The sequence below is a fragment of the Pleurodeles waltl genome, chromosome 1_1 (assembly GCF_031143425.1).
Source record: "Pleurodeles waltl isolate 20211129_DDA chromosome 1_1, aPleWal1.hap1.20221129, whole genome shotgun sequence".
Taxonomy (NCBI): domain Eukaryota; kingdom Metazoa; phylum Chordata; class Amphibia; order Caudata; family Salamandridae; genus Pleurodeles; species Pleurodeles waltl.
Window position 1 is genome coordinate 436,108,102 of NC_090436.1, and position 24,137 is coordinate 436,132,238.

Here is a 24,137-nt window from a genome sequence, read left to right on the forward strand (position 1 = left end):
TGTACGTGGAGAGTTGTTATGTGGAGTGCAGTAAAATAGAGAAGAGTGTTGTAAAGTCTACTGTCATAGACTGGAGTATTGTAGATTGGAATTGTATAGAGGAGAGTATAGTAGTGTATCATACATTGGAGTAAAGAGTTATGTAGTGTAGTGGTATTATGTCTCAAATAGAGGGGTCAAGTATTGTAGACTAGAGCAGCGAGTTGTACAATGTAATGGTGTGCAAACAATAGAATAGGGTGTCGTAGACAGTCATAGAGTAAAGTAGAGTGTTTAGAGTGGAGTAGGGTGAAGTAGAATGTCATAGAGTGGAGTTTTGTCAAGTGGAGGTTCATAGAGTACAGTGGAGGAGAGTGCTGTAGAGTGGAATGCCATGTCATATGTTGGAGTGGCATATTGTAGTGAGAAGTTGAGTGTCATAGAGTGGCGTAGAGTGTTGGACAGTGGAGCTGTGGCATTGATTGGGATAAAGTGTGGTAGAGTTTCGTAGACTGGAATATAGTAGTGTGGAGTACACTGAAATAGGGTAGTGTAGAGTGGAGTAAAGTGTCATAGAGTGAAGTGGCATGTCAGAAACTATAGTGGCCCAGGGTGCAGTACAGTGGAGAGGGGTGTCATATTATGTAGTACTGGAAAGTGATCTAGACTACAGAAGAGTAGAGTGGCATACAGTCTAGTTGATTTTTGTAGAGTGGAGTTTGTGTACAGTACAGTGTTGTAGAGTGTAGTATAGTGGATTGTCATACAGTATTATAGAGTACAATGGCATTGAGTGATGAAGAGTGGAGTGGCATACAGCACAGAATTGGAGTAAATTGGAGTACTGTGTCAGAGTAGATTGGAATAAAGTGGGGTGCAGTGGCATATAAAGAATTGCATAGTGTTGTAAAGTGGACAAGAGTATCTTAGAGAGGAGTAGTGTTGGACAGTGATATTCAGAATAGTACAGTCTTGTACAGTGGAGGGAGAAGAAAGAGTGCACCAGCAAGTACATCTTTGACAATGCAGCCTCAGAGACCTCCCTCAACCTTTACCACTACCTGCAAAGGGAAACAAAGAAGACACCCCTAGCTGCACAAATCGAAAACCCGCGCAACAACACCAAGGAACTTTTGAACATCGTTAAGGAATTCTCCAAACCAACTACCAATGAAAACAACATACACCCTCACAAGATCTGTGCAACAACCTCATCGGCTTCTTCTACAACAAGATTGCAACCATATACAGAAACTTTGAACCCTAACCCACACCTATGGACTTCCTCCACAGATGCGACAGATACTACCTCAACGGACACAAACCTATACTTGACCACCTGGAACTTCCTCTCCACTTAGGCCGCCACTAGGACTGTTCTGCTATGCGCAACTCCTCAAAGTGCAGAAAACACTCTGCCTCACTACTGGGAGTTCCGCAAGCATTAGAGCTTCGTGCTGATTTTCAGCACCAGGAGTTTCTACCTTGCTGTAAAATCAACATGAACAGCATAATGTGGAGCGCCAGAAGGTGCCAACTTCTTTCTGCTGCTTGAGTAGATTTTCTACTCAAGTGGCAGCTTCCTCAACGGGAGCAGCAGCTTTTTCAACGCAGGCAGTAGCGATTTGCCACAACCACCCACGTTCAGAAACCTTGCTCGCAATCGCCAACATAGCGATTTCTCTCACTCGCATTCGCCAACTTAATGTTGGTGAGCCACAAGAGAGAAACAAAACTGCTCCACATCACCTCGCAGAGTTTTTCGGAACCCCGCACGGAGCGCGGAGTGGGCAAAGCTCAGCCAACTCCGCTGACAGAGTGGAATTCTTTGTCTATCCCTAGACAACACCTCCACCATGAAGTCCATCCACTCAGGAGCTCCCACAGACCCATGCTCGAACCACATCTTCACCCTTGGTAACCAAAGGATCGGCCACAAACTCACTGCCCTGCTCAACTCCTCGATCACCACTGCAAGATTTCCTGATGTCTGGAAACACGCCAAAGTCAGACCACTACTCAAAAAACCCTCAACCAACCCCAGCAAACTCTGAAACAAATGGCCACTCTCCCTTCTCCTATTTCCTGCGAAGGTACTGGAAACGTTCATCAGCAAGCAACTCATGACACACCTAGAGCAGAACCAGCTACTCAACGCCTCCCAATCCAGCTGCCGCAGCAATCACAGCACCGAAACTCCTAATCGCAGCCACCAAATACGTCCAATCTGTCCTTGACTGAAGAGAAACAGCAGCCCCGATCCTCCTTAACCTCTCGGCAGCCTTCGACACCATATCTAACTACATGCTAATCGAATGACTCAACATCAGCATCCAAGGGGACGCGCTCAGATTGATCACCTTCTTCCTCATCGGAGGAACCCAGAGGATCCGACTCCCACCTTTCACCTCCACACCCAAGGATATTACTTGCAGTGTACACCAGGCCTCATCCTTCACCCCCACGCTCTTCAATGCATATATGACCCTGCTGGCCAACATCATCAGATCCCAAGATTTCAACATATTTTTGTTCGCAGATGACACCCAACTCATTCTCACACTCACTAGCAACCCCACCAGAACCAGCTTTCACAGATGCATGACAAGCATCCCGAATGGATTAGGAACAACTCCCTGCAGCAGAACACAGACAAGACAGAAGTACTGATCTTTGGCAACAACAGCAACACATTAAACGGCTTCTGCTGGTCATCAGACCTAGGAACCTCAAAATCATCAATGACAACATGTTCACCATGAAATCAACACAGTATCCTCCACCTGCTTCCTCACGCTGCGTATGCCACATATGTTCAAGTGGCTACCCTTGCACACAAAACACTGTTACACAGGCCCTCATCACCAGCCGATTGGCCTACTGCAACCTTCTGTACGTAAGAAGCGCTGCACACCTCCTAAAGAGACTTCAGAACACTGCAGCCCGCTCATCCTCGATGAACCCACATCACACCCCACCTCAGGCAACTCTACTGGCTCCTGTATAGAAGAGCTACTAATTCAAACTGCTGACCCAAGCATACAAGCCTCTACACAACCAAGAACCTGTCTACATCAACCACCACCTGAACTTCAACGAACTGCCGAGGAGACTACGCTCTGCCTCTCTTTCACTTTCCAATACTCGCCGCATCTACTGTAGCAGAAGTGGAGGATGCTTCTTCTCCTACATCACAGCAAAGACCTGGAACAGCCTCCCAACGCAAATTTGGACCATCACTTCACTTTCAAAATTCCGAAGGGCCCTGAAGACCTGGCTGTTCAAAAGAGCCTCTTAGACCTGAAAGCGTCTAGATACCCTTTTGGGTGATTAGCCTCACTTTAAAAATCCTGATTGATTGAAGAGGCGTAGAGTGGAGTGCCATGCACTGGAGCTGTGAAGAGTGGAGTAGGGTACAGTGGAGTGGCATACAGTGGAGAAGTGTACAGTGGAGTGTTGTACAGTGGAGAGGCATACAGTGGAACACAGTAGAGTTGAGTGGCATACAGTGGAATGGTTTGAAGTGGAATATTGTATAGTGGAGTAGCATTCAGTGGAGTGGTGTACAGTGGAGTGATGTAGGGCCAGAAGTATCAAGCTCCTGGTTTGCATTTCTTAAATAGCGAATTTTAAGAAATCACTATTTAACAAATGCAAAATGGGATGTATGAAAATTGCGAGTCGGTAATCGCAATTTCTTAAAAATCGCAATCGCAATTTGCGAGTTCCAAACATCGAATCGCAAAAAATTGCGAATTGGTATTTGCAAATCTCAAATTGCGAAACCGGCAACCTGGAACAGCCTAATGACATCACACTACAGGTACCTGAAAGTGAGAAGAGAAAACTGTGGTCAGACATCCAGACCAAAATATGCACAGTGGGTGTTGCGCAGCGCTCTGTCGAGGAGATACGCAAGCGATGGTACGACTTGCGTTCACATGCTAAAGAGAGGATAGGAAGCAGGCTGAAGGAGGCAAGGAGCACTGGAGGAGGACCACCCACCCAGACATCGTCTACACCAATGGAAGACATGGTGGAGTCCACACTGCTTCGTGAAGCTGTCAGTGGTGTCTGACATTGACACCTCAGGCACACCCAGCACCAGCAAAGGTAAGGGCAGTAATGATGTGTTTCCCCATATGTGCATGTACAAATGGCCCTTGAAAATAGCTATGGCACTATGCAGTGTGATAAGTAGCCCATGCCACATCTTACATACAACATAACAACGCATTATGGGAGTGGTAGTCCACTCCCCTAAAGTGCAACTACCACATAAATAGCGAGATAGTGTAAGACCAAACAAATACACAACACAAAAGACTCTCAGAGATACTATGCCAGGGTAAATTTAATCCTACTACGCAACTGTGTGAGTACATATCCAAGAATGACATGCTGCACATTGTTGTTGCAGATGTTCCGGGCCCTGACGCAGCAAAAGGTGGAAATGTGGGGAATAGCGAAAGTCAGCCACAGTCCGACTCAAACACCAGTGAGTCCTTCATACAAGCACCAACTAGATGCAGGGCAAGAGTGCTACTCCTCCCTGAGTATAATCTGGACTCTGATGAAAACCCAGATGAAGTACCCACACCACCCCCAGAGGCTAGATGCACCGACAGACAGCAGTCCCGGCCCCAGTGTCAGTCCACTCCCCTCAGGAGGCGTTGCATGGAAGGCAGACAGGGCACAGAGGGAGGTGAGGGCCCATCACTGTTTGGTGGCCTTGAGGCTTCCATGCTGAAAGTGCGTCACCTGCAATGTAAACACATGAGGTCAATGCACTGGCAGTTGGTGTCAATCGATCATAACATGGGAGCAATGCACAGGCAGTTTGAGTCTCACCATTACAACATGGGATCAATGCACAAGCAGTTGGAGTCACTCAATGAAAACATGTGCAAGCTGCATAAGGGGGAACAGCAAACAGCAGCAGAACACGCAATGGAGATGACAAATGCCATTAGGGAACTCTGCACTGTGATGCAGCAGGAGCATGTCAGCCACCGTAGGCGCCATTACCAATTGATGGGCAGATTGGATGGGTTCTGCAGATCTGTCAATCAGCTCACTAGACAGATACTTTGGTATCACAACGTGCTGTGGGCATTCAAGTGGAGTTGGCACATTGCAGTTGGGACGTTGCACAAGGATTGGTGCAAATCACCAATGTTTTGGAGACAATGCAGACAGCACCGAGTGCTACAAACAGCAAACTGGGTGGTGGGGATTGTGAGAAGCTTTCTAGCCGCAGCAGTCTCACAGCCCCTGTGATGGATCCTAGGAGTCGCAGTACCAGAAACAGTACTGTCTTGGAACCCGCAACAAGAGGTGCTACCGAGACCACTGAGCACTCAAGTGGAGTGGGTGGATGTAGAAAGTAATGTTGAGAGGTACAGGGGACTTGCATATCATGTAGCAATGCAGTGATACTATGGTGCTAATAGTGTGACACTGTTACTAGCACCTGTTTGTGTATAGTGCTTACCTATGTCCTAATCACACATATATTACCTGAAGTCGAGGGAATGAAGATGCTACCTACAGCAATACATAAATGTTGACGTAGTGTTGTCATTACTTACATCAAAAATAGTTTTCTCGTGATCTCAGCACGTCTTCGTCTGCCCTCTGCTGCACTGCTTCTGTCTGCTGGCTGAAGGGTTGGCAAGGGATCGTCATCCTCATCGGAGTCAGGCTCTGTGGGTTCCACTGGTATGCCCCTCGTTGTTACGATGTTGTGCAACATAGCACATGTAGCCACGATTTTGCAGGTGTTTCCGGAGTGTATTGCAGTGCACCACCACTTTTGTGCAGGCATCTGAAACGGCGCTTCAGCAGACCGAAGGTCCTCTCTACAACGCTGAGTGTCGTCCTGTGTGCTGCATTATACCTCCTTTCGCTTGGTGTGGCCGGATTCAGACAGGATGTAAGTTCGAAGCAGCGCGCTGCATAGGCACTGTCTCCTAGAATGACAGGAGAGTTAAATGAGTATTTGTTATCCGTGACATTACATATACATCAGGGCAACATTGTCAACTATTACATTACCAAGTAGGTATCCTTCGCCAAACTTCCCAGCAAGTAGTCTTGTGTGTATTCCACTGTGCCTGAAGATGTAGGAGTCATGTGTGCTACCTGGGTATTTGGCCACAAGATCCGTTATAACCTTCGAGGCATTGCTTATGACTTGTATGTTCATGGAATGTGTACTCTTTCTGTTCCAATAAACATACCCTGTGGCCGATGGTGGACAGATAGGTACATGTGTCCCATCGATGCAGCCAGTGACATGTGGGAATTGGGCAATCTGGTAGAAATTGTATTTGGTTTGTAGCAATTCTTGTGGGGTGTTGGGGAATCTTATGTGCTGATGGATTTTGCTAAGCATAGCATTGAGGAATGCATTGAAGAAGCGTGAAGTGCACTCTGTGAGACACCTCCAGCTGCTGCAATGGCCCCTTGATAGCTCCCTGAGGCTATTAGGTGCAGGGAGCATAATAACTGCACATGGGTGGGTATGCCATTGGTCCTGTGTGTGTTTCACTGCAGTAGGGGTTGTAGATCAGCTATCAGGTCAAGTATCATGGCTGAGTTTAACCTGTACTTATCATATATCTCCTCCTCTGTCTGGTCAAAAAGGGTAATGCGCACTCTGAAAATGCGCTCCTGTCTCCTCCTCCCTCTCCTCAAACCTGCCGGGATCCTCATCCTCCTCGTCATGACGTAGAGTGCAGCCATTGTGGAAAAGAGGCTGAGTCATTCTGGGCCTCTTTATATAGGTTGCAGCTGTTTACCACCTGATTTCAATTTGTGGTAAATTGCACATGCAAAAAGCCATTCTGCGAATATTCGCAATTTGCGACTTGTTGATGCATTGCATTGCGATACGGAACTTGTGAATCGCAGAATGCGAATCACAAATTCACATCGCTATTTGCGAATTGCAGCATGAGTTTTTCATTATCTCGTCGCAGTTGCAAGAAATCGCTAATTTAGCGATTCCTTAAATTTGCACTGCAAATGCCTTTCATACATCGTGAAAGGCGATTTTGCATTCGCAAATGGTGGAATTTACCGATTTGCACTGTTTGTGAATGCAAAATCCTTTGATACATCTGGCCCGTAGACTCGAATGGCATACAGTGGTGTTGCGTACAGTGTAATAGCATAGATTGGAGTTATTTTGAGCCAAGGTATACCATGATAACTTTGCAGTACACCATGGTACGTGGTGATGACAAGCCAGTATACAATTGGGTAATGGCTGTTTTCTGAGCATGAAAAGGCATCCATATTGTTTTTACTACACTTTGGCTGTGTTCAGTGCTGGGGTCTTAAATATAGGTAAGTAGTACGTCCCTCCCTATAACTACTTTATTAACATAGTAATAGGTGGGGACATTTATTTTTATAACATTTTAAATAATTTTACAGCCATGTATCACAGTAGTTTCACAAAGTTTGGTGAAATTCTGCGAAAGTACAGCAGTGACAGATGTCACTAAGTATAATCCTGCCAAATGCCATGCAAATCCATTCAGCCATTTTTGTGCTACATCAAATATAATCATCTATGTAAAATGTATTGGTGAAAAAGCATGTTTTGGGATCCCCTTTTATCTTTGTACCCCCTTAAAGATTCACCACAAGAATTTAAATCATCTCAAAATGTAGAAAATGCTGCAGATCTAGAAGGTTTTCTGATTCGTCAAATGGCTGGAAAGTTATTAGTGAGGTAATATTCAAGGAATTCCTAGCTTTGGGAATACTAATTATAACTACAGAGTGGCAATCAGATTTTATGTGTTTTCTTACTTTTTATCTATTGTATTTCTTATGTATTTGTTTATTGGTTTGCATAATATATGCTTTTATTGTTCACTTTTATTTTGTGAGCAAGAGAGCATGCAAAGAAAACGTATGTAGATTAGGTTGTATTCTATTTGTTATGTATTTGTTTATAGGATTCAATTTGCACGTGACCATAAATTAGACTTTCAGTTGTTCATGTAGTAAATCTGAAACTCTACATATGCGGTCAAGTTTATTTTGTGGACTTCCTTTCTACTTTTAGTATTTTTGTAATATTGTGCTACAAGATATCACTAAGTTGAAAAAAACTTATAACTTTCCATTTACCCATATGCAGTACCCCAGAGAATCATCTGCGCCTTATATGTAATACTGCCAAATTTTGTAAAAAAACTGCTACCGTTTTATGCTCTTTGTGAAATACAAATGTCTATGAAAAATGCAATGGATTTGAAGCCTGTTTTGGGACACCCTCTTTTTTCTTTGCACCCCCTTGACCAAATGCTGCGAAAATGTCAGTCCTCCCAGAGTGAAACGGGGGCAGCAGGTCTGCAAAGTTTCGCACATATTCGTCAAATGGATGCAAAGTTATGATGGGACAAAAATCTGAAAAATCCCTGTCTCTGGCCACCCTAACTCACCAATAATTTTACTGCAAATGTTGCAGTAATAATATCAATGATTGCATAGACATTGTCATTAATGATGTAATATGTGGAGTAATTAGCTGCGCATGCCAACTGTATTCAGCTATTCAACCGGACAGGCGAGCTCTACATTCATTAAGATATTAGAGATTTTTCACTGAATCACCCAACACTTGGTGAATTACAAAAAATAAGAGTAATCTAATTGCTATTATACTTAGAGACTGTTAAATGTGGATGTCTCCTTCATAAATCAGTCTTTCATTTGGTGTTATGGGTTTTAATTCCCTTCTGTATCGCACTTACAAGTGTATTTGTGGCGTGAACACACTTCACAAATTTGTGAACTGTTTGACCTGGCCCATTTTGCAAGGTCATCCCCAAACCTTTTGCCACCTTCCTCCTACTTTTTTCTGACCAGTTTTTGTTGGTTTTAGAACTCTGGGCACTTTCCCACTGCTAACCAGTGCTAAAGTGCATATGCTCTATGTCTAAATTGTATTGATGATTGGGTTATCCATGATTGGCATATTTGATTTACTGATAAGTCCGTAGTAAAGTGCACTAGAGGTGCCCAGGGCCTGGAATTCACATACTACTTGTGGGCCTGCATTACTGATTTGCCACCCACATGAATAGCCTTGTAAACATGTATCAGACCTGCCACTGCAGTGTCTGTGTGTGCAGTGTTGCACTGTCAATTCAACTTGGCAAGTGTAACCCACTTGCCAGGCCCAAACCTTCCATTTTACTACATGTAAGCCACCCCTAAGGTAGGCCTTAGGTAGCCCCAGGGGCAGGGTGTAGTGTATTTAATAGGTAGTACATGTACTGGTGTGTTTTACATGTCCTGATAGTGAAATACTGCAAAAGGCCTATTTCTCCTATAGATTAACATGGGGACTGCCTTTAAATATCTTTTAAGTGTAGTTTCCCATTGGGAGCAAATGGAGATAAGGTGTTTGGGATCTCTGAACTCACAATTTAATAATACATCTTTTGGCAGAGTTAGTTTTTAGATTGGCTGTTTGAAAATGCCACTTTTAGAAAGTGGGCATTTTCTTGCTTAATCATTCTGTGCTTCTGTCTGCCTGTGGAATCCACGTCTGGGTCAGACTGAAAATTAGGCTGTTTGGGAACTGCCTCTAGACAGTGACACAAATGGAGCTGAGGCGTGTCCCACATATCCTGATGAGCCTTCCTGGGCTAGAGTGGAGAGGTATATACTGAGCTATATACTGATAAGAATTATGATACATGGGAGCCTGCACTGCCTGTATAAAAGCCTGTTTCTATGTTTCTTACTGCAGTTGACTTGTAATGTGATGTACATGCCCAAATGTAATAAGTTATTACAGTTGAATTGTGATGTCACAATGCCTGCTACCAACACAAGCAGCCAAGGTGAAAGGAGGATCATGGAGCATAACTACAAGTGCACTTTAAACAACGAAAACAAGAACTGACTTTTCATTCTTCTGATCTCTTTTTCTAAAATGAACGGTGGACAGCAGAAAGGGTATATTTATACAACATGCATATTTTTTATGCTTTCGCTAATTACAGAAAAGATTGAATCTCTATGCATGCTTCTACACTTACTGGTCTACAGCATTGTTTAACTCATTAAACTTTTCCTAATATATTTTTTTAAACAAATTACTAATCTCTTAGTTTGTTGAATTTCACTATGCAGATTCTGCCTATATTGTTCATGACTTCAGTCATAATATGTCTTTCACATGAAAAAGCAACACACTTAGGGGCACATTTACTAACATTTGACGCAACACAGTGCAGCAAGGCAATTTGCTGCACCACGATGAGTGAAAGGGAGACATAAAAAATGCATTGTATTTACAAAACGTGGTGCATTTCCCCTGCCTCCTAGTCCTGTGCTGCTTAATGTCAATGCAGACAACCTTGCACTATGGTGCAAGAGTGCATGTGTTATGAGCAGGATAGTTTTTGTGCAAGAAGGAACACCTTCCTGCACAAAAAACTATCCTTAAAGACATTTAAGTTTTTCTGTGTGTGGTGCGGAATGCATCACACATAGAAAAAGGAAATATCAGGGAGAAATAAAGATATTTCTCCTCATCATGCCTAGGAGGCATACTAATTTGACACGTTCCCAGGTTTACAAATGTTTGTAAATCTGGGAATGCGCCCTAGCTCATGGGTGGATGTTTGGAAACGGCAACACTCTGCCTTGTGTTACCTTGGATTTATTAAACCACATAGAACCACACGTGGCTTAGTAAATCCCAGTTAAGAGCTTGCATTGCTTTGCATCACCTTGTGTGATTCAAGAGCAACACAAACCCTAGTAAATCTGGTTATAGTGGTTTAAATAGTTTGTGTGATGGTGTGAACTTGTGTTCTAAGGAATATAGGGCCAGATGTAGCAATGTCAGAATTTGCGATTCTGAAATTGCGAGTCGGTGCAACTTGCAATTTCCGAATCGCTAATCCTGATGTAGAACGGTGTCTCAGACACCGTCTGCGAATCGCTATGGGGTCGCAAAGACCCACCTCATTAATGTTAATGAGGTGGGTCACATTTTGCGACCCCATAGCGATTCCCTGCACTCACAGGGATGGTGGCCTGCTGAAGGCAGCAGACCTCCATGTCTGTGACTGCTTTTTAAATAAAGCAGTTTTTTTTTATTTTGCAGCCAGTTTTCCTTAAAGGAAAACGAGTTGCAAAATAAAAAAAATAACGAAACCATTTGGTTTCGTTTTTTCAGAGTAGGCAGTGGTCCAATGGACCACTGCCTGCTCTGAAAAAACCTTTTTGGCAACATTCACAAAGGGGAAGGGGTCCCCTGGGGACCCCTTCCCTTTTGTGATTGCGTTACCACCAGTGTGACACTGGTGGTAACTGCGAATTGCTTTGCGACCGCATTCGCGGTCACAAAGCAATTTAGCATCGCGCTGCGAGTCGCAAATAGGAAGGGAGCACCCCTTCCTATTTGCGAGTCGCATTTACAATTTGCGAGTCGGTACCGACTCACAAATTGTGAATGAGCATTGCGATGAGCATTTTGCATGGTGCAAACTGCGATTGTCGCAGTTTGCACGATGCAAAATGCTTGCTACATCTGGCCCATAGTTCCATCTTCTGTACATTAACCAGTTAATGGAAGCCACCCCGGAGTTCGATCACCTTATCAATGAAGTCAGCCTTTACCCTTCTTGTATATGTTGGTGCAGAAATCCTCAGAGACTTGCAATATTCTTATAAACTACGTTGGGGGTATTTTAACCAATATATATTTAACCCACATATATTGTGCTATTTACATAATTCTTTTGTGTGTCTTTTATGTGTGGGTATGTGTTTGTGAGTGTGTGTGTGAGACTAAAACACTGTTTTTGTTGCAGCACATGCACTGGGTTCCTTAGTTCATCTGGAAGAACTTGGGATTCCTTTTGGGAAAGGAATAAAGCAAGTAGTAACAGTCATCATCCAGCAACTCCAGCGACTTCCATCTCTACGCATTTTGAAATTCCATGGCAATTTAACTGATGAAAGTGTGATACAGCTTGGTACGTTATTTGCCTTTAAAAAAAAAGAAAAATGTCTTCTGTTACAGTTTGACTGCAGGAAATAGTGGCCTTGCTAAATTAGTTGAGTTAATTTATTTTACTATTTAGTATGAGTATTATATTTTTCATGTAGTTCTGTGCTGTTCTATTAGATGCATGTAAAAATAAACTGAATCCACCAAAAACGCAATTCGATGAATTAAGGGCGTATGTATTAGACAATTCCTGTTACTGTTCACTGCATAGCAGCTCCAAACAAATATCACTAGTTGCCTGAATGGCATTAATTGCAGTACTGAGATGTGCTCCATAGTATCATCTATAGTTTAATAATATCACAAGCAGCGCCAAGTCCACCTGCTAAGGATATATATGCTTTACCGGAGCTTTTCAGAAGGGTAACTTACTCTTGTAAGTTACACGATTCCGCAACACCCTCCAATAAACAATTATGGAGATAGGAAACTAAAGTGGAGCCCAATAGAAAATAATGATAAATTAAATTATTAAACATTCTTAAAAACTGAAATAAGCTAAATTGATTGTAAAAAATCTGTAAATAAAACATACTTATCATTTATTTATTGAAACATTGCTACTTGCCAGACCATTCATATTTTGACTTGTGTATGTTGGATTTTTGTCGTTTTGGCCTTTTTGATTTAGATAAATATGGCCTATTTTTCTAAACTGGTGTGATGTCCATTTTGTAGTGTTCTCACTGTGTGTATTGGTACAAATAATTTACACATTGCTTCTGAGTTAAGCCTGCCTGCTTGTGCCAAGCTACCAAGCAGGTGAGTGGGGGCTAACCAGGTGTGTTTCTCATTTGCCCTGACTAGAGTGAGGGTCCTTGCCGGGACAGGGGGTAACCTGACTGCCCACCAAAGACCCCATTTCTAACATTGTTGATCAGCAGTGAGGACTGGACTCGTATTTGTACTTGACATACAGTTACTAAATGTACACTACTGTTTTCAGTGCAGACCATTACCTAACCACATACTACTTGTTTTTGCTTTTGCTCTTTTTGGACTTGTTTTTTCTGCTTCCGTATTTTTGGTGATCTTTATGTTGATCTTTGAATTTCTCCTTGGGAACTCTTTTTTCTGTCTTGGAACTTTGCACTTTTGATTTGCCATCATGTCTCAACCTGGAGATGCACCAGCTTGAGCTGTTTTTGAGTTAAGGAAACTGGAAAGTTACAAAGTTGCTTAATTGAAACAGTTCTGTAAGGATCTTGCCTGTCCCATTAAGAGCTCCACCAGGAAGGAGGAGCTGCTAAAGGCACTGAGGGCCTGGTTGACAGCCAAGAAGGCTGGGGGGCACACAGAAGAGGAGGATGAGAATGGGGAGGTGCAGAGTGTTCACAATGGTGTAGCAGATGTACCTGTTACACTTGGGGGAGGGTATCCATGGCAGGTAGCAGTGTGTCATCCAGAGGTCTGACTCCTGAAGAGTTGCAGGACAGACAGGTAGAGAGGATTCACAAGTTGGAGTTAGAGAAGTCGAGGATCGAAAGGAGGATAGAGCAGAAAAGGCTGGCCTTAGAATAGAAAAGGATACTCTTTGCTCATGAGTTAGGATTAAGGAAGCTGGAATTCATGAAGGCTGAGTCCAGCTCAGATGGTTGCAGCAAAAGGTTTATGTTCAGTACTGATGAAGAAGTGCACCTGCCCAGAACCTTGGTGCCCAACTTGAAGGAGGGGGTTTACATACACCAGGAGGTTCAGGGGTATGAGGTAGCTCCAGTGATGTGAAGGATCCCTGAGGTGGATTGGGGAACTGGCATAGGGAGTCAAATTCTTAGTGGTGGGAGGGACACTCTACTGGCTCTAGGGGAGAGTGACAGGGAGAGGGGTTCCCCCCAGATAGAGGACCTGGTTGTGGAGTGTCGAAGCACTCCTGAAGAGTGTGGGTTGAGTGTCAGGGACAGTCAGGTACTGTCTCACCAGTCTCAGGAGGGTGATGTGGGGTACTTTTCCAGGCTGAATCACTAGATGGTTAGGTGAAGGGTAGTTTGGTTAATTCATGTGAGGAGCTGTGTAATGTGATTGCTGGAGAACATATGTCCAGTCCTTGTTTTCCAGTGCTACGTCAACACCAGGTGGGGTGTGAGTTCTCTGACCCCAGGAAACTTGCATTGGAAGCAGTCCTCTGGGTGAGTTCCAGAGGGGCTGAAGAGGCATTTGGGGGTGCTCCTGAAGGAAGTGGTCTAGGTATTTCCCAACCAGGTGAGGTGGGAAAGGAATGCAGTGTCCCAGGTAGGTCCCAGTGTAGTGGGATGGGTGAGGGAGCCCATGTCCAGTTTCAGAAGAGAGGGAATGAGGGTGGGCTGAGTTCCAGAGTGCCCAAGATCCATTCCCAGGTCCTGGAGGGCTCAATGGGTGAATGCCAGGAGGGGAGCCTAGCCTGTACCATAGGGCCATCTGCTGAGGGAGACCCCCATAGTGTCAGGAGAACTTGGGTGGCGTCTGTAGCCAGTGTCCCACCAGTTCTGGTGTCAGGCAGTACCACTCCTAGTGAGGGGGTGCAGAAGTCTAGACAGAGGGTTGAGAGGGGGTTGCGGGCCCCAGTGAAGAACCTGGAGGGTCAGGAGTTAGAGCCCCCCAGGAATGACCTTGGTGACACCATTTCTGGGCTGGGGGGCACCAAGCTCTGCCAGGCAGAGGTCAGGGGACCAGCACCATCCAGACTCTCGTGTAGCCTTATGGAAGGTGTTTCCCTGGTGGGGGTTAGGTGTGCCCCCCAGGAAGTCCTGGCTTGCCAGGCAGTGGTCCAGCCTCAGGGTGGTGACTCTGGGTTGGATGGGCAGGCTTTGACCTGATGGGGGATAGGTGTGCTCCCCAGGAACTCCTGGATTGCTAGGCACTAGTCCAGTCTGAGGATACAGACCCTAGGCTGGTGGAGGGTCAGGTACGGGGGTAAACCCTGATATGATTGGGTGGCGGTTTGCCCAATCCCCCCCCCTCACACACCAGGGTGACTTCTAGGGGTACTCTCCATGGTGGGGTGGTGCAGAACCCTGGGAGTACGGGCAGGGGAGGGAGAGACTCACCCCTGACCCCAGTTTAAATCAAGGGTACAGACCCTTGGTTGAAGGGCCAGGTTCAGGGTGTCCCCCCAGACCTGGAGGGAGGGGCTACTGCTAACAGTGCCCCTACCATGTTGTATTTTGAGGGGGTCACTCCTAGGGGGGGGGGGGTGCAGGACCCCAGAAGGAAGGGTAGTCGGTAGGGAAGCCTCAGCCCTGACCCTGGTCCAACCTGAGGGTACAGACCCCAGGTTGGAAGAACAGTTGCAGGTTAACACCCCTGCACTGGTGGGAGAATTGTGCAGGACTGCTTCCCCAAGCACCCTGACAATTCTGGACTCTGGGGGTACCGTTTCTAGGAGGAGGGTACTGTAAAGAAGTAATCTCTCCAGTTGTAGGTTTATTCACATAGTCTTTATTAAGTTACAACAAAGTAGAAACATCTCACCCACTCAGAAACTCCAGGCAACTGACACTTTAGCCTTCGAGCGATCTTAGTATTCCAAACTTAGAACGATCTTACAACATTCTACTTATTATGTTATCTTAGTAAGATACCAGATACCACACACCTTCCCTCCAATAGATAAAAACAAGTGACTAACTAACAGAAACATAAATTCTAGACAAAAATAAGAACTTTTTTTTTTAAAATGAGGACAAAATCATAGAGAGATATATTAAAGAAATTTTACACCTGAGAGCAACAACAACATGGAGGTTGTTACTTGAGGTTCAAACAAACTCACACAAATGTTTTGGTCTAGATGAAACACGATCACTTCTTCTTGGTTGTGAAACACTTGGCCTAGATGTCCCACGACTACTTCTCCTTGGTTGTGAAAGCTGATTGTCATTCAGTTTGACAGCATTATCAAACAATTTAATTACTTTAAGAGGTCCCGAGAATCTATTAGACCCTATTTTTTGAGGATATTTTATTCTCACCAGATCCCCAATTTTAACTTTGGCTGGGGATGTTGCATGTCTCAAATCAAAGTAGAGTTTTCTTTTCTTTAACTTTTCGTTTTGTGAAGTCCACCAATTGTCCAACCCAGGAGCATCCCCAGCAACATCCCCTACACATTAATTTCTCATCCACCCCGGGCACAGTAGAGTTACTGGTTTATGTCTGCTAAATAACTCAAAAGGTGTTTTCCCTGTGATGGAATGAGGAGTCAATCTATATAACTTCACGCTCTCCCAAATTTCTAATTTCCACTCTTTGTTTTGTACTTTCACTATTTGAATTGTTTCTTTCAATACGCTATTGAATCACTCTACCATTCCATTAGTTTCTGGATAATATAGAGAGCATCTTTTGTGTTTGATACCATTGTTGTCTATAAATGCCTCCAGTTCTTTAGAGATTAATTGAACTCCATTGTCAGTCAACCAACTTTCAGGTAGACCTTCCCTACAAAATACATCATCCAGAAACTCAGTCACTTTCTTTCTCTCAAAGGACAGCATTATGCGAATTTCCGGCCACCTGAATAGGGTTCTACTAGGACTAGCACATAGAACTGACCATCCCTACGGGTTACAGGACCCAAAATATCCAAAGCCACTTCTTGCCATGCCCTCACCAGCAATTCTCTCAACATCATAGGCTTTACTCTTGTCTTAAAAACGGTATTACTCAAGAACCACCCAAAACAATCCCTCACAGCCCTCTCTACCTGGACATCCATGCCTGGCCATAAAAAATGTGACCTAATGCATTCCTTAGATTTGGATATCCCTTGGTGACCCTGGTGACCTAGGTTTATAATTTTTTCCATTAAGTTTACCGGAGACACTAGCTTAGTTGCCCCTCCAGAGTAATCCATTTCTGAAAGAGAGCTCATCTCGTATAGTCCATTTTTAATTCTCTTCAGTTTTTTTTTCAGTCTAGCCTTCCACCAATCTTTTAATAACCTCTTGTAAAACTACATCATTTCACAATAACATTTTCCAATTTTCTTCCTTGATCACACCTTCTGTAACCTCACACACCTTATGGTCCTCTAAAGTCCTAGGGATCTTCCACCACACTTTTCCAAACCTGTCTGAGCTAGCTGATCAGAGACAAGACGTGACAAGTAGTCTGCAACTTTATTCTCTGGACCAGGAATATACTGTACTTTAAAGTCATAATCTTACAAAGCTATTACCCATTTACAAGTGCGTGAGGAAATAGCATCCAGACTTTTCTTTATAAACACATCTTTCATTGGCTTATGATCAGACCTTATTAAAAAAGAATCACCCCACAGAACCTTCTTGAGTTTTTTAACAGTCCAGTATATGCATAGAGCCTCCTTTTCAATAACCTAGTAATGTTTCTTGGGTCCTACAGGAGGTCTAGACAGGAACATAATAGTTTCACCCTGTCCATCTTTCACTTGTTTCAAAACCGCTCCCAGACGCTTATTACTAGCATCAGTGACCAAGATGGATAACCTACTGCTATCAAAACATTTTAATAAAGGCACATCACATAATGCATTTTTGATATCACAAAACTAATTTCCACAACTATCACACCATTTAAATTTGGTTCCCTTTTTTAATAGTTCTCTCATGGTGTGAGTATGACTAGCCAGTCTTGGTACAAACTTGAAATATTCTGCCATCCCAAAGAAAGTGACAAGATCTTCTCTGCTTTTGGGCGAAAGGAGGTCTACAATACACTTTACTAATTGATCCTTAGGTCTAACTCCTTCACCAGTAAGCTTATGTCCTAGATAGTCTATCTCAGAGAGGTTGAACTGACATGTATTCTCTCTCAATGTCAAACCTCTATTTCTAAATCAAGTACTTGCCATACTCTATCATTATACTCTTCCTGAGAAGACCCAAAGACTAATACATCATCTTGATAAATTTTAATTCCACTCACGCCATTTAAAACATCTTCCATAACTCATTGAGAGACACAGGCTGCCGAATTTAAACCGAACGGCAACCTTGTAAACTTGAAGGTACCAAACGGGATAACAAAAGATGTTCACTTCATAGATGTGGAATCTAACATTATCTGGTGATATGCTGCTGTAAGATCCAGGGTTGAGAAAAACTTTGCTCCCTCCAGTAAAGCTAGCATCTCAGATATATTTGGAAGGGGATACTTGTCTGCCGCTGCATTTTTGTTAAGACTCCTCGGATCAACACAAAGCCTTATTTCTCCTGAGGCCTTGCGTGCTAGAACAACTGGCGATAACCACTCAGTAGCTTCAGTCTCCACACTACTACCTTCATCCTTCAGCTTGTTAAGTTCATCCAACATAGAACTTCATAAAGCAATAGGGAGACTACAGGCTTTGCACACTACGGGTTTAGCTCCTTTTTTGAGTACAATTTTGTGGACATAGTTTGTTAAACAACCTACTTATCTGTGAATACTTCCATAAATTCCTCCTGCCACAAGTCGTTATTCTTTCAACACTTTCTTTTATTGACTTTATCACTGGTGAGGTTCCACTTCATCTCAAAATTGTTTATCTTTTAGGATAATACTAGGTGTGCCATTTGGATCTAGCATAATGCCCATATTTCCTTGGTGTATCTAGCTTAATATGCTATCACCCTTACACGAGACATAAACCTTGCCTGCTGTGATGCGACCTTTGTATGATAACTCTTCCCAAAAATATCCTAGTAATTTTATGGGCTTACCCCCATAGGCTAATGGTTTGATATCAGGTGTGAACAATTGAACCTTTCCCAACAAGTTATCCAAGTAGAAATTATTTTGAACCAGAGTAATTTTTGCTCCTGAATCAAACAGTATCCAAACTGATTGACCCTGTACAATTACTATAGCTATAGGACCTTTTCTCTTGCAGGAATCAACTTGAAGAACGACTTCCCTGCAGTTGACATCATCATACTCATATTCATCCTCATCAAATATTTTAACTTCTTTCACATAAGACATCACTTGAGTAGCTCTGCAGTTTTTCCAAAAATGTCCCACTTTACCACACCTGAGACATTTGGCTGACAGAGCAGGGCACGTCCTGCTATTAGCTAGATGTCCCAGACCACCACAACAAAAACATCTGACTTCCCTACTATTTTCTTTTTATTGTGAACACTTTTCTAATTATCGTTATTCTTATCAGGGGCAATTTTGTTACAGATAGTTTTAGTAATATTTTGTACTTTACCACATTGTTCAGTATTTCCTTCTTTCATAAGGATATCTACACATGCCAGGGAATGTTCAATTCGTTTTGCAACAACCAATACTTCATCTAAATTAGGGTTATCCTTCTGCCACAGTTCATCCTTTATTTTCTCCTCGTCACAACCAAGCATAAACTGATCGCAAATGCGTTCTTCTATTGCATTGTTAAACTTACAAGATGCTACTAATCTATGTAGGTCTGTGACATATGTTTCTACTGATTCCTGGGGTCGCTGCATACGCTTGCCAAAATGCTAACGTTCTAAAATCATACTTACTTTTGGTAGGTAATGCTTATCAAGTTTGGTTAAACATATTTCAAATTCATTGAGATTGTCACACTTGTCTCCACTTAACTCTGGCAAATGTTCAAAGAATTCTTGACCCTCAGAGCCTAAGTAGTACATTAGTAACGAAGTCTTGCTTTCTGCACTTAAAGACACCCCACACACACCTGCATAGTGTAAGAAAACGTTCTTCCACTTTTATAGGTCGATCACCTGGGGAAGTCAAAAAGAAAGGCGGAGCTGAAACACTCTTCATGCTTGGAGAACAGTCTAATATTTAAGATCCAGAAAGTGTGCACATCACTGATTCTATGTAGAAAACGTGCAAAAAATTTCTGGCTTTATGAGGTCGAGTGCGCACCTATCTTGAAATGTGTACACCTCACACCGGCTTCCTAGCGTGACTCCAGTGCGTATGTACATGCGACGTGAAGCTCATAAGAGAGTGTGTGCATCACTAACTTGACTTGTGTAAGGCGTGTAATGCTGGGTGCCTCCCATTGAAGAGAGTGTGCGCGTCACTGATCAACATCCATGCACGCTAGTAGAGTGGAGACGTCACACAGAAGAGCTGAGTGGAGCGGGCATCAGGTGCAGTGTTGGAAGCCACACAGTGAGTCGTGAGAGCATTATGAAAAAGTCGCTCCCTTGAAATGCACCAACTCTCCAAATTGCTTTAGGTTGCCTCTCTACAATTTAAAAAATGCTCGTTTCCATACGTCAGTGCCAGAGTCTAATAATAAATAATAAAGTAAAGCGCTTCCCTCAGTATATATTTCCACAGTAACAACACTTGTATCACAGTACCTGAGGTCTCTGAGACAACGCCTTCCGAAGGGTCCTTGACATTGCAGAAATACTTGTTTTAGCCACAAACGGTGGCCTCAAACGAAGGTCCTTAATCTTGAATGAAGGTTACTTTTTGTTCAAGTGTTGAGACGTTTCCTCCATCAAACAATGAAGCTGTCTGAAATCAAAAGGGTTCACTGCCGGTGTGTATCCGCACTCATCACCAGTGTAAAGAAGTAATCTCTCCAGGTGTAGGTTGATTCGCATAGCCTTTATTAAGTTACACCAAAGGAAAAACGTCTCTCTCACTCAGATGCTTCAGGCAACTGACACTTTAGCCTTCGAGCGCTCTCAGTATTCCAAGCTTAGAACGATCTTACAACATTACACTTATTATTTTATCTTAGTAAGATACCAGATACCACAGGTACAGAGCCCCAAAGGGGAGGACCAGTGTCAGGCTATCATCCCTGACCTGGTGGAAGGGAGAGTGGTCAAAGGGTGCCAGGTACCTGGGGCTACTGCCCCCCACTCTCCACAGTCGCAGTGGTTGGAGAGCCTTGAAAGGTCTGGGGCCTGGCTCTCATTCCTGACAGCTGTCAGTGGCCACTGTAGCTTGCTGTCCTGGTGGACAGAGTTGCCCCTGGCGGGGGGACAGGAGTCACACCCTGGGGGTGGAGTGGGCAACACCACTGAGTTGGCAATGGTGATACTGTCTGCCCCCTGGGATACATCTGTGAGCAAAGTAAGGTTAGGTGCTGCACAGATGGTATCTACAGATGAGGAGAAGGATTCCCCATGGGTTAGTTTAGTGGGCCTTAAGAGTATGGACAGAGGGATCGAACTGGAGTCAGGAAGGCATGGACCTGGAACATGCCCCTGCTGTTGTGGGCCTGGGTCCCTGTTCTATTGCCCTAATCAGGGAAGTCCATCAAGGTATTGATTGGGCTCCCCTGGCTTTAGGCTGGTGGGGGGTTGTGTTGGACCTGGTCCTTTTTGCAGGGACATCCCCAATCATTTTGCTTCCTTCTTCCTATTTTTTCTGACCAGATTTTATTGGCTTTAGGACTCTGGGCACTTTATCACTGCTAACCAGTGCTAAAGTGCATATGCTCTCTGTAAATTGTATTGGTGATTGGTTTAGCCCTGATTGGCACATTTGATTTACTAGTAAGTCCCTAGTAAAGTGCACTAGAGACGCCCGGGGCCTGTAAGTCAAATGCTACTAGTGGGCCTGCAGCACTGGTTGTGCCACCCACATGAGTTGCCCTGTAAACATGTCTCAGACCTGCCATTGCAGTGTCTGTGTGTGCAGTCTTGCACTGCCAATTCGACCTTCCCCTAAGGTAGGCCCTAGGTAGCCCCATGGGCAGGGTGCAGTTAATGTTAAAGGTGGGACATGTACTAATGTGTTTTACATGTCCTAAGAGTGAAATACTGCTAAATTCGTTTTTCACTGCTGCAAGGCTTAACTCTCTCATATGTTAACATGGAGGCTGCCTTTAAATAACTTTAAAATGCTGATTCCCTTTGGGAGCAAATCGAAATTTGGAGTTTGGTGTCTCTGAACTCACAATTTAAAAATACATCTTTTAGTAAAGTTGGTTTTTAGATTGTTAGTTTGAAAATGCCACTTTTAGAAAGTGGGCATTTTCTTGCTTTAACCATTCTATGACTCTGCCTGTTTGTGGATTCCCTGTCTGGGCCAGTGTGAGGCAAAGGGTGCTGGGGTCTAGCCTGCATATCCTGATGGGCCATCTGTGCTAGAGTGGAGAGAGGAGTGGTCATTTACACCTGAATAGGCTGTGCCTGCCCTCTCACAATGGAGTCTTCAGCCCTCTGGTGTGTGTCTGGGGCCTGGCCTGGGCAAGGCAGGATCTTGTGAACAACAGAGACTTTCCTTTGCGGTTTGCCTACTTCAAAGGCAGGAAGTGGTATAAGTAGTGGACCGATAACTCCATACTTTACATTTCTTCAAGATCACTTCTGGATTCAAGAGGAACCTCTGCCAAGGAGAAGTACTAAAGAGCAGAGGAGAAGTGCTGCCCCTGCCTATGACTGTGCTTTGTTGGGCTATCGTGCAGTTTCTGCTTCTCCTGTGAAAGGGGGCAAAGACTGGACTTTGTTGTGCATTCCTGCTTGAGAAGAATCTCCAGGGGCTTGAACTGAGCTTGCCTCTGATTTTGAAGTCTGAGGGCCATCAAAGACTTCCTCTGCCAGCACCTGGACTCTCTGCTGAGACCCCTGCCCTGCCAAGTGGTGCCCTATCCAGTCCCCGGGCCATTGAAAAGTGAAGTTGGCAGAACAAGAGCAGAAAATCCATGCACAGAACGCCGTGCTGGGAAATTTTCTACACACCATCTGCAATGTGGCTGATAAACGATGCATCGGCGGCTTCACAGCTGAATTCGACGCACCACCTGCATCGTGGCTTGGAGATCAATGCATTGCGGCTGGAGGAACAATGCGCGACACCTGCTTGCAGCTGGTGATGACGATGCAAACCCCACGCAGCACGGTTTTCTAACACCGTGGGACCAGATTTTCCATGCATCGTCCTTGGGCATCAAAGTCATCCTGATCCGAAGTGCTCTATTTGGAAAATTATGCATCGCTCTCTTGCGAGGGAAAAAAATGGCGCACCGCCTACCCGACCGGAGAAGAAATGATGCACAGCCTCACTTGTGAGTAAGGAATTGACGCATCGCTGACGTTTCCGATGCAGGCTCGCCCGTGCGGCTTTATTTTTGATGCAAACCAGGTGCTTTGTGCAAAATCATCATTTCCATTGTTTTCTATGGAGTAAGACTCTTAATCTTTTGAAAGTTCATATTATGACTTCTGTATGTTGGATTTATTTAGATAAATAGTGCCTACTTTTCTAAACTGGTGTGGTGTCCATTTTTTTATGTTCTCACTGTATTACTGTGTGTGTTGGTACAAATAATTTACACATTGCTTCAGAGTTAAGCCTGCCTGCTTGTGCCAAGCTAACAAGGGGGTGAGTGGAGATAAACCAGGTGTGTTTCTCCTTTGCCCGGATTAGAGTGAGGGTCCTTGCTTGGACAGGGGGTAACATGACTGACAACCAAAGACCCCATTTCTAACATTGTCACTCTTCTTTGCTGCTTCTTTTTGGCCAGCAAATGCCATATGTCGCTTCCTCTTTCTTCATTGGAGCATGGATCTAACACAGATTCAGTCCTCTTGATTAGTGTCCCTTGACTGCTAGTGCTGTGATTGAGGTACCATTTCTTTTTTCCCAGTGTTGCTTCTTTCCCTCCCACCTGAGGTGGAGTGAGGTGTCTTAGTTGTATTTACTGGTGGATGTGATGTGTGATGCTGTGTGATGGCACAGCAGGGAGGAGCCAGTAGAGAGGGCAGAGAAAGGCATCACTGCTCCCTCTGCTGTAGTCAGACCTGCTGATACTCATTAGTGGAAGAAATACCATAGGGCTGCATAGGGATCACTGTGGGGTCGGTCACAGGTGTGGTGAGTGCGGACACTGAAAGGCACCTCAGGCGGCAGCTCAGCTGGAGGTAAGTCTACGAGGTGAAGCTGAGGTGCATTAGGCATGATGGCAAAACCCTAAAGTGCAGAAGTGCTGCTTGGGCCCTGGACTGGGGCCTCTAATGGGCTTGCAATCTCTCTCCCTGCCCTACCTCACCTCCATTACTGCAGCCCTGTCTCTGTGAGTCTGTCCAGCCTGGCAGTGATCTGCAATTGGCGCTTCTGCAGGCTGGCTGGCCAGCTCCAACACCAATCTTGCTTTTCCCTGCTTACCCCAGCTCAGTTAAAGCACTGACTAGTGGGAATTTGGTGGACTGCGTTTGCCACGCCACACCAATGAGAC

The 24,137-nt window shown here is 44.3% G+C and overlaps 1 protein-coding gene across 1 annotated transcript in view; it reads left to right on the forward strand.

Annotated features, from left to right (window-relative positions):
- LOC138284946 (baculoviral IAP repeat-containing protein 1-like) overlaps positions 1–24,137 on the forward strand; it is a 579,119-nt gene that overhangs the window by 495,862 nt on the left and 59,120 nt on the right. The window contains exon 15 of the mRNA XM_069224297.1: positions 11,835–11,999. Coding sequence (XP_069080398.1) covers positions 11,835–11,999 — 165 coding nt within the window. The remainder of the gene's footprint in view (positions 1–11,834; positions 12,000–24,137) is intronic.